This window comes from Asterias amurensis, chromosome 1, assembly GCF_032118995.1.
Source record: "Asterias amurensis chromosome 1, ASM3211899v1".
NCBI lineage: Eukaryota > Metazoa > Echinodermata > Asteroidea > Forcipulatida > Asteriidae > Asterias > Asterias amurensis.
This window is the reverse complement of record NC_092648.1, coordinates 7,365,645-7,382,865: the sequence shown is the minus strand read 5'-3', so window position 1 is coordinate 7,382,865 and position 17,221 is coordinate 7,365,645. Positions and strand designations below refer to the sequence as shown.

The 17,221-nt window shown below is 41.2% G+C and overlaps 2 protein-coding genes across 3 annotated transcripts in view; one reads left to right on the top strand and one right to left on the bottom strand.

The window, feature by feature from the left end:
- LOC139944494 (cytoplasmic dynein 2 light intermediate chain 1-like) overlaps positions 1–17,221 on the bottom strand; it is a 416,808-nt gene that overhangs the window by 174,800 nt on the left and 224,787 nt on the right. The window lies entirely within an intron of this gene.
- The window catches only part of LOC139944443 (clathrin heavy chain linker domain-containing protein 1-like), a 70,469-nt gene that overhangs the window by 26,853 nt on the left and 26,395 nt on the right, over positions 1–17,221 (top strand). For both annotated transcript variants that reach the window (XM_071941465.1, XM_071941471.1), the window contains 3 exons: positions 6,981–7,108; positions 10,998–11,189; positions 15,463–15,637. In XM_071941465.1, the coding sequence (XP_071797566.1) occupies positions 6,981–7,108; positions 10,998–11,189; positions 15,463–15,637 (495 nt within the window). The remainder of the gene's footprint in view (positions 1–6,980; positions 7,109–10,997; positions 11,190–15,462; positions 15,638–17,221) is intronic.

The following is a 17,221-nucleotide window of genomic DNA, read 5'->3' as shown; positions in this document are numbered from 1 at the left end:
TGGCAGTTTTTCAGGCTAATTGTATCGTCATCAGTGAAATAACAAAACTGTTACAAAGTATCACTTTGGCGTATACATTTTATTTTTTTCTACTTGTATGTGTGTGCGTACATATTAAAATAATTAAGCTGGCCTTGGCCTTGGAGACTGTGGTCTTGGCCTTGGCCTTGACCTTGGCCTTGGCCTTGGAGACCGTGGCCTTGACCTTGGAGACTTTGGCCTTTGTGGCCTTGGCCTTGGAGACTGTGACCTTGGCCTTGGCCTTGGAGACTGTGGCCTTGGCCTTGGAGACTTTGGCCTTGGAGACTGTGGCCTTGGCCTTGGAGACTGTGGTCTTGGCCTTGGGGACTGTGGCCTTGGCCTTGGCCTTGGAGACTGTGGCCTTGGCCTTGGAGACTGTGGCCTTGGCCTTGGCCTTGGAGACTGTGACCTTGGCCTTGGAGACTGTGGCCTTGGCCTTGGAGACTGTGGCCTTGGCCTTGGGGACTGTGGCCTTGGCCTTGGCCTTGGAGACTGTGGCCTTGGCCTTGGAGACTTTGGCCTTGGAGACTGTGGCCTTGGCCTTGGAGACTGTGGCCTCGGCCTCGATTGCTGTGACTAGGTCTTGGCCTCGACCTCTGGTTTTGGATGTCGATATTTGTAAAGATCAGGGCGAAAACCTGCTGACCAACCGACCGTATGTCCAGTACTGTCAGTGGTATAGCAATATGTCAGAATTTTGTGTTTTGTTGGTTAAATTGTGTGCCAGTCTGTGTAGACTTTTGTCCATTATAGGGCCCAAATTAAAAAGAAGGTTGTTGAGGTTGCACTTGGAAAGACATGTAGGTCTGCCTGATCATCACATAATGAGTTGGCCAGAATCTTATTCAGGCGATAAATGCAGGTTCCCAGTTGGGATCAAATCTTATTCAGGCCAAGAGATATGCATGAAGATGATGCAATTATATTGCAGTTTGCTTCTTTCCTGTGGGAGGCGCAACACCACCTGTGTATGTGAGTCTGTCTCTCATCCAAAAGAAAAAAAACACCCAAAATGTTCTGGCCCTCCCAAGGCTCTAGAGACGCCTGTTTGACAACAAATTTGAGGAAGTTATGCTTAAAGAGGCTAAACAACTCAAGAAAAAAGAAAGAATCGACTTGCGACGCCCTTCCTCTAGTAAGTCTTCCTCTTCCCTTACTCGGGCATCAGACAAGGGAAACCAGAGTCGCTGTAGTTATTTTCGTATTTCATACCCTTAACCAACCTCGACAAGCCAAAGTCTCCTTCACTCGGACTCTGAACAAACCCAGTTTTCGTCGACAGCTTCAGCAAAATAGCTCTTCTTCATACAAACCCTCTCGCTCCTTCAAGCAACAAGGGTCACGTGGACCTAAAGGCCAATGACTGCTTAGTTCCTGCCTTAATCATCCTTTCGTCCTCAACGTGACAACGGGCAAAGCCTCTCCTTCACCGAAGCGTTGCGGAGTTCTTGAGGAATGAATCCTACAATCTGCTGGAACTCCTGGCCGTTCAAAAGACCCTCCAATCAGCTACAAACAGAGTGAAGTCCCACTTAGTCCTTGTGAAGACAGACAACTCCACTGTGGTCTCCTATATAAACCGTCAGGGGGGTTACCCACTCCTCTTCCCTTTGCATACTTACCTGGAGCCTACTCACTTTGTGCATTTCCCACCAAATCTCTCTACAAGCGAGCCACCGGGAAGGAGAACATCATATTGGATGCCCTTTCACGAGGGAGAGCAATCCCAACCATATGGTCCCTCCATCGCCCGGTGGTCAAGCAGATCTTCAACATCCTAGACAATCCACACATAGATCCCTTTGCTTCTCACCTCGACAATCAACTTGCACTCGACATGCTCACCCACAGGCTTGGGCCACAGACTCCCTAAACAACAACTGGTCGGGCTTTCTTGGTTATGCGTCTCTCCCCCCCCCCCCAATCTCCCTCCTTCCCAGAGTCATATCAAAGATCGATCAAGAGGGGTGCAAGATAATTCTAATAGCCCCCCTCTGGCCCAGGCAACCTTGGTTCCCTCAACTTCTGCCAAAACGACCAGACCTTCTCACACAATCTGTGTCCAAAATGCTGCGTCTGGATCCAGACAGACTTCATCTTTGTGCTTGGATGCTATCAAGTTTTCCCTCCGAGCGGCTGGCCTTTCTAAAGACGCTACTTCCCTTGCAGCTAAATGTAGACGACCTTCCACCAGAAGAACGTATGACAATCGACTACAATATTTCTTTAGATGGTGTACCGGACTGGGGTGGGAACGCTTTGAAAAGGGATAAAGATAGGATTGATCGTCTGGTGAGGAAAGTAGGGAAAATGACGGGGGTGTTTGCAGTCGGTGGACTCTCTTCACCAGGAGCAGGTAACAAGTCTGTTTCGTCGTATTTTAGACGATAAACGCCACCCGCTTCATGGTGAACTTACTGATTATAATATTCCAAGAAGTGGTAGGATGAGACTGCCGGCTGCTTGCATTAACCGTCATCTTTGCTCTTTTGTCCCTATGGGTATTATGTTTTTTAACGCTCTGTATAAAAGATAAGTGCTGGTTCACAATTTTTGCATATTTTTAACATCAATTATTCTCTATATTTTTATATTGTTATTATATTGGCGTATATATGTTTTTTTAGCTGTTCCGACCTACCGTCGGAACAGGTATTGTTTTCGTCGAGATTTTTATTATTTTTATTATTATTATTATTATTATTATTATTATTCTTTGTTTCTCGCCGAAACCCCATTGCATTTGTACACGTTTTTTCTTTAAGCCTAATCTCCCAAACCATAATACGAAAGAGTGAGTTTATTATACCAAATTGTAGCTTAGAACATAAACTTTACTCTACATGTAAATGTAAAAAAATTGAAAATCTTAATTAATTAACTACGTAATCTTCATTTGAATATAACTGGATGCAGTCGCTTCCATGTTATTGTTAAATATTCTCTTTGGTAAATGGCATACAGTATGTACCTACATGAGTTGTGACTTCTTGAGATGAGTCTACGCGTTTGAATATAACTGGATGCAGTCACTTCCATGTTATTGTTAAACATTCTCTATGGCAAATGCCATTCAGTATGTACCTATCATGTGTTGTGACTTCTTGAGAGGAGTCTACTCATTCTGTTTTCCTACCATCGTTCAGGACCCATAGCAATCTAACCGGCTTCCGGGCCCATATACTTTGCACGCGACAAAGTACGAAGATTTAGGGATTTCGTTCAAACGAACGTGCGTAATTGAATAGGTTTTTTTGACGACGACGACGACATACCATGGTGTCCACAGAATTACACTAAACTTAAAGATAATGACAGTTGAAAGCTTCTCTTAAAATATTACTTGCTGTGGTGTTGTAGTTTTTGAAAAACGAGTGAAAAAATGTCACATTTAGACTCTGAGGTTGCTATGTCCGAGACAAACGTGTGTAATTTAGATATGGGTTTTTGACGAAAACCCCTAAAGGCATATAATACTACATTTCAACCCTACCTAATAGTTATAGGCGTTGGCAATTCATATTTACTGACAATGTTCCCAAAATCATGAGACGAGAATTATTTTGCCGGATCATAATCCCCTCTGTTGCTATATATACGCATGTAAACACAATAACATCCATAGGCCCTTGTAGCGTTGTGGTCATCAGTTGTGACTTTCAATCGAATAGTTGTGAGTTCAAATCTCCATATGCTATTAATTTTTTTTATCCCCCAAAACTAAAAAAATATTTCTTTTTGTGATATTTAAGTTAGATTCTTATCTTTATATTGATAGTGTTGCCTTTTCTTTTTCTCAATTGTTAGCCAAACATAACCTGTGTGGATGCATGACACGATGATGTTTAAAAAAAAAAAAGCAGAAAATGGTGATCATAAGCGCAGAGTTTGGTGGTTAAGAGTTCTGTGAAATCAAGTCATACTCTATCAAACATCAAACCACCGACCCCAAACATTTTTAAAAATCGTAATTAATTAACCACGTGACCCATATTTGTATATTTAATTGGGAAATCTTTGTAGCACCATATCTCAAGAAGTACACGGCCGTTTAACAGACTGTTTGTAATTATTGACTCCTTGGGGATTGGAGATTAGATTAAGTTTGAAAATCTGTGACCTCGAGTTGACCTCTACTTCCGTGTCAACCGGAAGTGGGACCATATCTCAAGTACTGTACAACCGATTTTCAAACTTTTTCAGTTTTAGACCCCTAAGGCGTTAAAAATATACTTTGAAAAAACGTGACCTGAAGTTGACCTCTAATTCGGGGTCAACCGGAAGTGGGACCATATCTCAATAAATACACGGCCGATATTTAGACTGATGGTAGTTATAGACTCCTTGGGATTGGAGATAAATTGCAAAAACCCGTGACCTCAACTTGACCTCTACTTCTGGGTCAACCCAAAATGGGACAATATCGATTTTCAAACTTTTTTCAGTTATAGACTCATTTGGCATTGGAGATTAGCCTTAGGTTACTGTTACCCCATGTCAACCTCTACTTCCGGGTCAACCGGAAGTGGTACCATAACTCGAGTAACTATTCAACATGTTCAAACTTGTTTTCAGTTATATACTCCTTGGTCATTGTAGCACATAATCAAATCAAAAGAACACGGAACAGCTTTGTGTTTGTTAACAAAAACCTAATGTCTAGTTTATTCTTAAATCCTTGTGTGTTGTATCTTGTGCTATTTTTGTATCTGCCTGTTGTTACATTTTAATATTTGGTGTGTTTTTAAAAACTTGTGTGAGCAATGCAATTTCTTCTTTTGGAGATCAATAAAGTTTTCTTATGTCTTATGTCTTCTTACAATGTATGTCTACCAAGGAAGATTTCAATCCCTATTCTGTGTCTATAACTGTCATAGGGGATTTTCTACTTCATCTCTTCCACTCTGGCCTCCAGATTAACACCGTTTGATGCTACAGATCAGCCATCACAGTACATGTAGTTCATCACGGGTTCGACGATGGCTCTTTCCTGTTCCATAATACTGCTATTTCTCAACTAATAAAAGGCATGTTTTTAGAGAGACCACCTCCAGACATTTTCGTCCCGAGTTTGACTTCATCCTCTAGTGTCACAGAAGACAAACTTTGGTGCCCCGTTTGGATTCTCAAATTTTACACTGCACGTACCAAGGAGCTGCATGGGAACACTACACAACTCTTCATCACAACACTCCAGGCTAGTACAATTTCTTGATGGATTGTCAAAGCCATACTACCAGCTAATAACTTTCCATCCTCTACTGCCCAGCCCTGGGGGTGGCAGCCTGGTCCTACAGTTCAACCAGATGAAGGCAAAGATAGAGAAAGTGAACGTCTCTGCTATGTGCAGAATGTGTAACAAGGCGGAGGAGACTGTCTTTCATATTGTCAGCGAGTGCAGTAAGATGGCCCAGACGGAGTACAAAGGTAGACATGACAAGTTGGCCAAGGTAATTCATTGGGATCTGTGCAAGAAATAGGGTGTCCAAATGACTGCAAAATGGTATGACCATGTTCCGGAGAAAGTTACAGAGACCAACCAGGTCAAGATCCTCTTGGACTTTAACATTTAGACTGATCATGTAATATAGAACATAGGCGTCCGGATGTGGTAGTCTTAGATAAGGCAAAGAAAAATGTGTCATCTTATAGACATAGCTGTGCCGGGATATTTAAGGGTAGCTTCGAAGGAGATGGACAAGATCCAAAAGTACCAAGACTGGACCTTCGAAGGAGATGGACAAGATCCAAAAGTACCAAGACCTGGACAGGGAACGTTGTAAGATTTGGCAGGTGAAAGTGAAAGTAGTTCCTGTGGTGGTTGGAGCGCTAGGCAACATTCCGAAAGTACTGGGGAAACATCTGGACGAAATAGGGACAAATATGAGAATAGATCTGTTGCAGAAGGTGGCGCTTTTGGGAACAGCAAGGATCCTAAGAAAGACCCTTGAGATTTAAGGCTACGGGACGTAGCTTGACTCAAGGAGTTACCGGCACAAATAAAAATATGATCTTTCTTTTGCATGCTGTGATAAGATAAAATAATAATAATAATAATAATAATAATAACAAAAGTGAGAATAGATCTGTTGCAGAAGGCGGAGCTTTTGGGAATAGTGAGGATCCTAAAAAAGACCCTCAAGATCTAAGGCTACGGGACATAGCCGGACGCGAGGAGTTACCGGCACAAATAAAAATATGATCTTTCTTTTGCATGCTGTGATAAAATAAAATAATAATAATAACAAAAGTTATACACCATGTCTCAAGCGCTTCCAAAATTATTACCCCTGATAAAATACTGAAACTAGCTCACGTCTTATGTTCACCTGAATATTTCTGTGTGTAGCAAGCATAGGCATACATGTACACCTACAGGGCTTCATTTCCCTCATACAAAGAGGGACAGATTGTTCTGGAATTCATACTTAAAATCTTCCCTTTTCCAGGGTGTTATTTTATTGTGTAACACTTCCTCTCACACTGGCTTACCCTTGTGGGAGTACACTAGACCTCTGTGAACAAGCAGTAGCATCTCATGTACCTATCACCTTCTTACGATGCTAGTCTGCTAATATAGAGGCTCTACAGGTAAGTAGACTCCCCCCCCCAAAAAAAAACAGAGTGGAGTTGGTCTAAAAATGAATACTTACTTGCATAGCATCCACGTTACTTCCTTGTAATTGAGCGTGCATGAGAAAAGAGGAAGCTAGCATGCCCATGCCGCACGGTAACATCGGTGAGTCAACAGAGGGGACAGTTGTGTGAAATAATCCTGGTGTTGCTCCTGTTCGTAGACTCCAACCACATTTGTGGGGGTGGGGATGGCGTGGGTCACATGTGTGAGGAATACTGTTTTTGTAATGATTTCCATTTCAAAAGAAGTTGAAGCAAATGTCTATTGTATCCTGTTATTTGAGATTATAGTGACATTTCATTTTTTTTTTTCATTTTCGAAGGTGCTTAAAACTTCGTGTGTCCATAGATGCTTTAAGAATGTATTGTAAGGAGTCTCCAATGGGACATACACCGGTAGAGGCTATCATTCATGCACTGACTCGCTCTAACTCAAAGATGAGCTCAAGAAGTGAGTATTATCTGGGCCAAATTTCATAGAATTTCTAAACCTCCAGTGCTTACTGCCAAGAAACTAATGACGTAACAATACAAGTCTATTGTGAACATACAAGATGGCCACCCAATTTCCTTGCTAACCTATGCAATACGTTTACACAGTAGCAAATTTTTCTGATGTGGCACAGCTATTTCAGCCGTTGCTCTCGACCAATAGGAATGAAGAAACTGTTTCTATAAGAACAGGTGCAAGCTCGCGTGTCATGCCCATGTTTCAACACTTTTTACTGGTCATAAACAAAGGTTTATACACACCCACGTGATGCGCTCTCCACCAATAGGGATAGCGAAACTGTCTGAGGTATTTATGAATGCACGTTTATATGCAGTACGCCCTGTTTGTTTACATTTAACACCCACTATACATGTAGGTCACGTGACGCATGGAGCACATTCGGTCTATTGCAAACCCTATTGAGCCTAGTAGGCTGATATAAATTAATACAATGCATACTGCACAAAACAAGCAGCATTACGCAAGTTTTGCTTGACATACATGTAACATACTAAAAGCTGCATTGATATATGCAAGCAGGTGGGCCAAGTTAAGAGCTTTGAGACAAAAACTCCTCGCACATGATCTTGTACATTTTGCATTCCATACGGCAGAACGAAAATTGCCACAGCATGACCTATTTGGCTCCTTGCTACTTTAATAAATCTCTCAAAAATTGCTTGTTTAAATTTAATCACTCATCAGTTTTGCTTATTAATCCTTTTTGCTTGCGTTTAATTTGTGTTAAGCATTGTGTTACTTTCTCTGGTTAGTTAGAAGACTACATAAATGCTTTGTTTTTTTATTATTATTATTGTCTTCTTCTTATCATTGGTCAGTTGGCACTGAATTGTGCTGCTACGGCCTTCATATTAGCCCTCCAACCATCTCTGCTCTTCGCCATGGTGGTAACTGGCGTCTCTACTGATGCGGTCCACCTCTTTATGTCATCTGTCCATCTCACTGCTGGTCTACCCCTGCTTCTCTTCCCCTCCATTCTTCCCTGTACTATCGTGTTCTCTGCCATGGTGGTAACTGGCGTCTCTACTGATGCGGTCCACCTCTTTATGTCATCTGTCCATCTCATTGCTGTTCTACCCCTGCTTCTCTTCCCCTCCATTCTTCCCTGTACTATCGTGTTCTCTGCCATGGTGGTAACTGGTGTCTCTACTGATGCGGTCCACCTCTTTATGTCATCTGTCCATCTCACTGCTGGTCTACCCCTGCTTCTCTTCCCCTCCATTCTTCCCTGTACTATCGTGTTCTCTGCCATGGTGGTAACTGGCGTCTCTACTGATGCGGTCCACCTTTTTATGTCATCTGTCCATCTCATTGCTGTTCTACCCCTGCTTCTCTTCCCCTCCATTCTTCCCTGTACTATCGTGTTCTCTGCCATGGTGGTAACTGGTGTCTCTACTGATGCGGTCCACCTCTTTATGTCATCTGTCCATCTCATTGCTGTTCTACCCCTGCTTCTCTTCCCCTCCATTCTTCCCTGTACTATCGTGTTCTCTGCCATGGTGGTAACTGGTGTCTCTACTGATGCGGTCCACCTCTTTATGTTATCTGTCCATCTCACTGCTGGTCTACCCCTGCTTCTCTTCCCCTCCATTTTTGTAGAGATTTGGCTGGTTTGTACCATGCCACCATTACCTCCAAGCAGATGTCAGGAATGATGTGCGTTGCCTTCCTGTATAGGGCATAAACCTTGACAAGCTCATCATCTGGCGTCCGCAGTACGTGCCTAAGGAACTTGAACTGACGATTTCTTACACGCTCCACAAGAGGGTTTGAGCTAGTCATAGAGTAGATGGTGGCATTGGTGACGTGGTCAGTACCCTTGATGTTGAGCATAATGCGATAGCAAGAGGTACATGTAGCAGAAGCATTTATTTTACTTTCCATGTCTTTGGAGACGACCCAGGAGAACTGTGATGCACGTGGTGTTGATCAACCTCACTTTGATGGCAATGGGTAAGGAGGGGCTCCTCCACAGCTGCTCCAACTTCCAAAAAGCCGTCCAAGCAAGTGCCTTACGTCTTTTAAGATCTGTTGCGCTGGTTGCCACCATAGATCCATTCCCAGATATCTGAAATCAGTCACATGCTTGATGGCTTGCCATAGACATGGAGTGCAGGTTGGGGTCACAGTTTGATGTGATGTATTCTGTCTTAGGTCCACTGATAACTAGCCCAATATCTTTTGCTGCTGAGGCTGTCCTGGATAACTGAGCCAGTGATAAGCTGGACTTAAGCAGCTTTGCCGAATATCTCCTAGACTGCCGGGGATGTGTTACTACTGCAGAATGCAGACCAGCTGTGGCTTTCTTTAGGAGGTAGTCAACGACTATGATGAACATGAAAGGAGGAAGTACATCACCCTGCAGAACTCCAGTGGATACATCAAAAGACTGAGAGATTTCCATCTACCATTACAGCGCTTCGAGAATTCACATACAGGGCTTGAATGGCACTGACCACAGCATTGGGTTTACCATAGTGACATAGTATGAATACATTACAGCTCTGTTGATGGAGTCAAAGGCTTTTGTGATGTCAACAAAAGTGACAGAAAGAGGAAGTTGTTGGTCTTTAAGTCCCTCCATTACATGTACCCTTCGAAGGATGTGTTTTTATACATATTGTATGTACCGTTTATCGCACACTCAATGTACACAGTAATGAAGACCTGCTTTTTCACACTAAACTGAATGGTGTTTTTACACTTGGAAAACTGTGATATGGTAGGTATTTTCAAAGGGTTTGAGGCAAAGATTATAAAGCGCCGCAAGGCGCAAGATGCGGAACTGAAGCTTTATCTATTAATGGAACGTGAAATACGCATGGGCGCCATTTCAGCAAGTGAATGTTTTGTTTCCCATTGATAGGAATGGTCATTGTCTGCACTGATCTGCACAGGTCTATTGTTGTATCAAATTAGTTACTTGCCGAAATGGCGTCCAGTGGGATTTCACATTCCAGCCCGAGTTCCGCATCTTGCGACTTGCGGTGCTCTATAATCTTTGGTTTGAGGTGCAAAAGTTATCTGTAGTTAACAGAGACACTACTTTTTATTTTAAAAGGGATGCTGTGATTGTTTCAACCACTTTTGTAGTATTTTTCGCCATTGAGATGACAAAAAAAGTACAGAGAACTTGTTTGCCCAACTTTCCACATATGAAACGTACGTTTTTTCTTTCTCTATCAAGTTCATCTGGAAATTTTATTCCCATGCTAATTTTAACCACTTAGTGATATAATTCATCAGAAAGGAAGTCGCCAATGTAAAATAACATTTTGGCACTTGAATTAAACAAAATACATGTTAAAATTTTTAATGAAATTGCCACATAACGACTCATGTAGCTTGATCGCATCACAAAAATTAAAACAATTCTATGCATTTTTGTTCACCAGAACATCATTGCAGTTTTGCTTGTATTAGTAGCAAATGTATAAGAATCTCCCAAAGTGAAATCTAATTCAATATTGAAATGAGCTTTTTCAAAAATTTTACATGTACAGTGTACTGCACACTTTATAAAAAGCTCAATAAAGTGTTAATGAATGGCTGCTATGGAAGTGATGATGTCAGCAAATGCATGTGTATGCATCTGGAAATGTAATTTCAATTGTGCATCATAAACCAGAAACTGTACCTTTAAATAGTGTTAACAGATTATTACATTTCCTTAAGCCCAACTGAAGAAGACGAATGATCTAGCCCTCTGGCAATGGGTTTGTCTGAAAAATAAAGTACTAACTAACAAACAGCTTCCATCACGTCTGATTTATCCTCTCCTTTTTCTGTTTATTTGATAACTTTGGTTAATTTCCACATGATACAGGTGGAGATACAGCATCGTCCACTTTTGATGATGACGACCCAAGCAAAGAAAGAGAAGCAGAGATGCTTCTGGAGTACATTGAACACTTCAATGATTTGTTTGAAGATGGTCAATACATTCAAGCTGCAATGCATGCTGCCAACAGCCCTAAAGGAATTTTAAGAAACTCAGAGACTCTAACAAGATTTAGAGGTAAAACAAAACTCTACAGGGTGTCTCCCAAAAAACTATACACTTTGAAATGGCTGCCGAATAAAAAAATATATGATTTGGGGGGAAAAGGTTTATATGTATGGTTAGTTAGGGATTCAAGACTTACCTCTAGCAAACAGGAAGGCTAATTCCTGCGCAACCTAATTTTCATACCCTTTACAAAAGTGAGCAGTGCCCACTCAAGCATGAATTATTTCCAGACTTGTTGGTGTCTTATGAAAGTTGAGACCATAAGCTATCCATACATAAACCATTTCCCCCCAAATCATATATTTTTAATTCGACAGCTATTTCAAAAGCGTTTAGGTTTTTTTTAAAACCTGTTATTAGATTGACAAACCTTCCAGTTTGTTATCATTATTAAAGGCCTTTGCTATTTTAATTACAGGTTCTGGGGTGAGTAAATAACTTCCCATCATATTGTTACTGTTCATGACTCGGAGAAAACGATCAAAACTGATCATGTTTTGTCACATAATTTATACATGGAGGTTGAGGGGGGGTGACAGTATTACGTTGATAAATTTGGGGACCTGCACTGATTTAAACTTTACCAGTGAGGTTATTTTATTTCAAACCATTCCTTGGGTGTTGAGGTTTAGGGTTGGTTTATAAAATAATATGGAATGCACACAAATTATTATAGAATGAAACAACTATGCTACAGTATTAAAAAAAGTATTTTAGACCTGCTGCTGTGATGAGTTGACATATGATTGGCACCTGCTTCAGTGTGGCTTTGTTCAGCTTCAAATTTCTGTCATGACAGATTTAAAAACACGAGCAAAAAAAAAAGAGATGGCTGCAGCTGAACAGCCCCGTCATATTTCATCAAAACCAATTCTCCAAATTGTAATGGCAAACAAAATTTCAAGATGGAAACCGAAAAGAAATAATAACACAAATCCAACTCAAACAAAAACAGTTCACATAGAAAAAAGAAATAATACAATAAAAGTTATACAAGATGGAAATAACTTATGTAGATCTTTTCCATTGAAGAAACAAGTGTATGAAATCTACTAGTGTGCTACTAACAACAATTCCAGCAAAGGAAAAATCGATGCTTGGTTGATGAATCTTGGCATGTTGTTGGTGGGTGCCAATGAGCAAAAATTCAGTCTTATTACTGTTGAGCTTGAATCTGTTTAGCACCATCCACTTCTGAATCTTCGCAACACACTCTTCAATTCTGTTCAAGCAGGGAACGGCCGAATTAGGTGAAGGTTTGAATGACAGGTAAAGCTGGGTATCATCCGCGTACAAGTGGTAACGAAGTCCATACTGCGTTACCAATTCTCCCAATAGTGAAGTGTAGATGGTAAACAAAAAGGGGCCTAGCACGAACCATGTGGAACACCACAGGAGAGGGGAAATGGCAACGAGAGCGAGTCATTCACACGTATTTGCTGCATCCTATCAATGAGATAGGAATGAAACCATTTTAGTGCGCTTGATGTTATTCCAAGTCTGTCTGACATTCGTTGAAGCAAGATAGTATGGTTCACTGTGTCAAAAGCAGCAGACATATCTAAAAGGATCAAAGCAACTACCTCCTGCCTATCCATGGTCATGAGCACATCATTTTGCACCGCCAAAAGTGCAGTCTCCGTATTTTAAACCACACGGTTAGCCGATTGCTGGTCCAACACTGCTCGCTCGACCAATTTGGAAACATAAGGTAAGTTTGAAATAGGACAGTAGTTTTCCTTGACCAGTGGTAGCCCAGCTTTTTTTAGCAGTGGCTTGACAACAGCTAATTTGTAGTCTTGAGGTACACACTTAATGGTAGTGATAGCATCCACAACCTGGTTATCACAAAGCCTGAGTAGAAGATCAAGTTCGCAGGATTTATTTGGAGCTTTCTTCATGAGCTGACACACATCCCTTGTAAGCAACGGTGTAAAGCAGGAGAGTTCGGTGTGAAACATCCTGCTCTCTGAGATTGGTCTAGTTTCATTCAGAGAGCAAACGGCCTGGTTTACTTGTTGATCAATGTTGCTAATTTTCTCAACAAAGAAGTGTCCAAAATCTTCAGCAAGCTGTTGATCACTATTATGGCAAGGGAAGGGGGAGTCGACTTTTCTGTTGGGAATCAAGTTCATGACTTTGAAGAGATTTTCTTGGTTTGTTAGCATTTTCAACCTAACAGCCATTAAAAACGCCTTTTCTAAAAAGAATTACCGGCATTTACAGACAGGTAAAAAGGTCTAGAAAAGGTTGCTAGCATATCCATTTTTGTGAAGTACGTAAAAGCCCTTTTATATGATGAATAGATTCTTAAAATAGCTTATGTGGTTGATGAAATATGAACTTATGAAATATTGACGACTGTAGAAGAGACGGAACAAAAGGGAAATGTATGTTTAAACGCCTAGAGAACCGACTACTCGAAGCTACATAGCAGGCTGTAAGGATGAGCACAGAAGCATGACTCTGCGCTACTGCACACACTACACATTGTATGTGTGTCTCTTTGTGCACTACTGATGGGGAAATACGTAGTTTACTAATGGGGAAATACGTAGTTTGAACAAAATGTCAAAGTCAAATGTTGATGAACTCTGTGTATTGTTTAAAACTTTTTGTAAGACCTCTCCGATGAGGTATAAATTGTTGGAATAGCTTCTGCACTGAGTTCTGATTTTTTTAAATGCATTGCACAACACACAGGACTAACGGCTGTACGTCACATCCGAAGTGTCTTGCTTAAGGACACCACGGCTGGGACTTGAACTCTCACCCTGCTGATAATAATAATAATAATAAATCTTATAAAGCGCTGGTAACTAGAAAACTATTCACTGCGCTAAAATATGACCAAGGGAAAAATTAATGGTAGGCTTGACTGAAGAGGTAAGTTTTGAGATTGGATTTGAATGAAGAAATGTCAGGTTGTGATCTAAGGGTGAGAGGCAAGTCGTTCCACAGGCGGGGGGCTGCAACCGAGAAACTTCTATCCCCATAGGTTTTCAACCTGGAAGGTGGAACGGCAAGCAAGTTGGCATCACTGGACCTTAGCTGGCGAACGGGCTTATACGGCAGGAGAAGCCTCTGCAAGTACAACGGGGATGAAGTCTCTTTCATACAACAGTATATTGTGCAAAGGAGTTTGAAGATGATGCGTTGCTCAACAGGGAGCCAGTGTAATGCTTTAAGAACCGGGGTGATATGCTCAAACTTTTTTGAGCGTGTTAGGATACGAGCTGCAATGTTCTGGATTCTCTGAAGGTGATGCAAGGTGGTAGCTGGAAGTCCATATAAGAGTGAGTTGCAGTAGTCGAGCCGAGACGTTACAAGTGCGTGAATGAGTTGTTCTGCTGTTTTGTCAGAGAGCAATGAGCGGATGTGGTTTATGTTCTTCAAGTGGTACATGGCGATGTGGGAGGAGTTTTTGACGTTGGTTGTGAAGTTCATGTGCCTGTCAAAGATGACACCAAGGTTTCTAGCTGTGTTGCTACAAGGAATGACATGGCCATCAATCAGGATGTTGTGAATGGTGTTGTGACGATGTTGACTTTGGGAGTTCAGCAAGAGGATGACTGTCTTGTCGCTATTGAGTTGAAGTTTGTTTGCGACCATCCATTCCTTAACTTCGGCAACACACGCTTCTGTACGGGCAACTGCAGTGTTTGCGTCCCTGGAGACAAATGGCAGATATAGTTGTGCGTCATCCGCGTAAAGCTGAACGGGCAGACCGTGGTTACGAGCAATGTTCGCAACAGGTGAAAAGTACAAGGAAAATAACACTGGACCGAGCACTGACCCCTGAGGGACGCCAAAACGTGTAGTGTTGGATGAGAAGGACCCGTCAATTTTTACAATTTGGATGCGATTTTTCAGATATGAAGTAAACCACTTCAAAGCAGTTCCAGTGATACCGAAATTGTAGTGAAGACGTTGAAGGAGGATTTGGTGATCGATAGTGTCAAAAGCAGCAGAAAGGTCAAGTAACACTAAAATTACAGAGAGTTTCTTGTCAATGGCTCCAAGGATGTCATTTTGAACACACAGGAGCGTAGTCTCGGTGCTGTGGTGTTTACGATATGCTGACTGTGCCAGCTCAAGCAGGTTGTTAGATATTAGGTAGTCATTGAGTTGACCAGCTACCACTTTCTCCACAACTTTTGAGATGAACGGCAGATTCGAGACAGGTCTGTAGTTACTGAGCTTGAATCTGGAGCTCTTTTAAACCGCTAGGCCATGACACGCGGTTAAGATATAATTTGAATTTGTTATTTTTCTTTTTCAGCAATTCATGCAAAGCCTGGCAAGACATCACCTCTTCTTGCTTACTGTGAGGCACTCATGGCCTCAGTACCAGCTGTAGCTTCATTACCTAATGCTGAAACATCATTAGAATGTGTTAAGAGTGCCTTAACAGAAAACAGGCTTGATCTTGTCATGCATTGGCTGGCGCAAAAAAGGTTTGTCATTTAATATAATTTTGTAGAGCATTAAGTTATTTTCCAATCATGGCTGCAAATCTGCAGGATGAAAGGTTAGGGGTTTGATTTATTGTGATTGGTGTGAAGTGTATGGTTTCACTGCTATAGGTCACTGGTCTTATTCCCAAATATACCACAAAGTTCTGTATGTACATGTATGTGATGCTGATTGTACATGTAGGTCATTAAAAGTAAAGAAAGGTTTGCACATAATTGAACCATTTCACATCTAGCACAAGCTTAGGCAACAAGACCAGTTCTGTATATAGTTGCTTTAAAAACAAAAAATTTTATGTGAATAAAATGAAAAGATGCATTCAGCCACAAATTTGACAAAGAACACAATAGTTACATCTTGGCTGGACTATTCCAATAGCCTCTTGACAAAAACCGTGAACTACGGATAGCTCCCTCGCTGAAAACTCGGAACTTGGGGGTTATTTTTGTTTCATCAATGACACTTCAGCCACACATCAACAACATTGTCGTCTGTCATCATATCACATCAGGAAAATAGGTAAGATAACTTGCTCGTTTTCGAAGTGCGCATTTACGTTCTCATAATTAGTTGGGTTCCTTCAATTGTAGCAATTGATCACACCATTATTGATAGGTGGTTGAGGGAACCCGAAAAAATAAAGCAAAAGATTTCAAAGGATACGGAGTGGATTGGACCAATTTATGTGGCTAGTCCTGTGCCAGCTGTTTTGGCATTGTGTGGGACGCATAATGCTCCCAGACTGTAGGGTATAGGGTTTATCTTGCATCGTACATGTGATACATGTACAGTGCTTCCTTACAGTAGTTGTGTTAACATAAGCAGTTCAGGATGCCCAAAGTGGTGTGTATGAATTTACACTGGTTGCAATGTATGTAGTCCCCAACCAATTATACATTATTGTAGATTGGATTTGTCTACCGTATTTTCTTGTGGATAAGACGCGTCTTATACAACTTTAAAGGTAAAAAAAGTCGCTGCTTTCTATTTTCTGATGCACTTTGTTTGATTTTGATGATAACTGAGTGAAATCTTACACTTATACTGTAAAACGATATCTTTATTTCGTCCAAGGTAATTGTACTTGTTGTTTACATGTATCTTCAAATAAAGCCTGCACCATTAGTGTTGTGTAGTTTTCAAAAACTTTGAAGAACGACGTAACGGCACCGAAGAACTAAGTCACAACCATGCTGCTGCTGCACACATAACAATAATGTTGGGCACAATTTAAAAAGATGGACTCTTTTGAAATTCGCGCAAGCTGCCATTTATTGCTCGCACGATCTTCGAAAGAATGCCATCTTCAAAAATTGCGCAAAGCGCCCTCTAGCATTCGCTGTCTCTTGTAGCTTACAGTCCATTTATTTGGAAATGTAGGGAAAACGTTCATGTCTGCGCGCTCGTTGTGTGACAATAAAAACTATAAAACTATGGTTTTGGAAAAATCTTTAAAAAGAAAATGAAAAAAAAAAATGAAAAAAAAATGGTAATGATGTTTTATATCATCGTGATATCAAAATTACAATCCCTTTACGTTAGTGACCCCCGTATGTGTTGAAAAT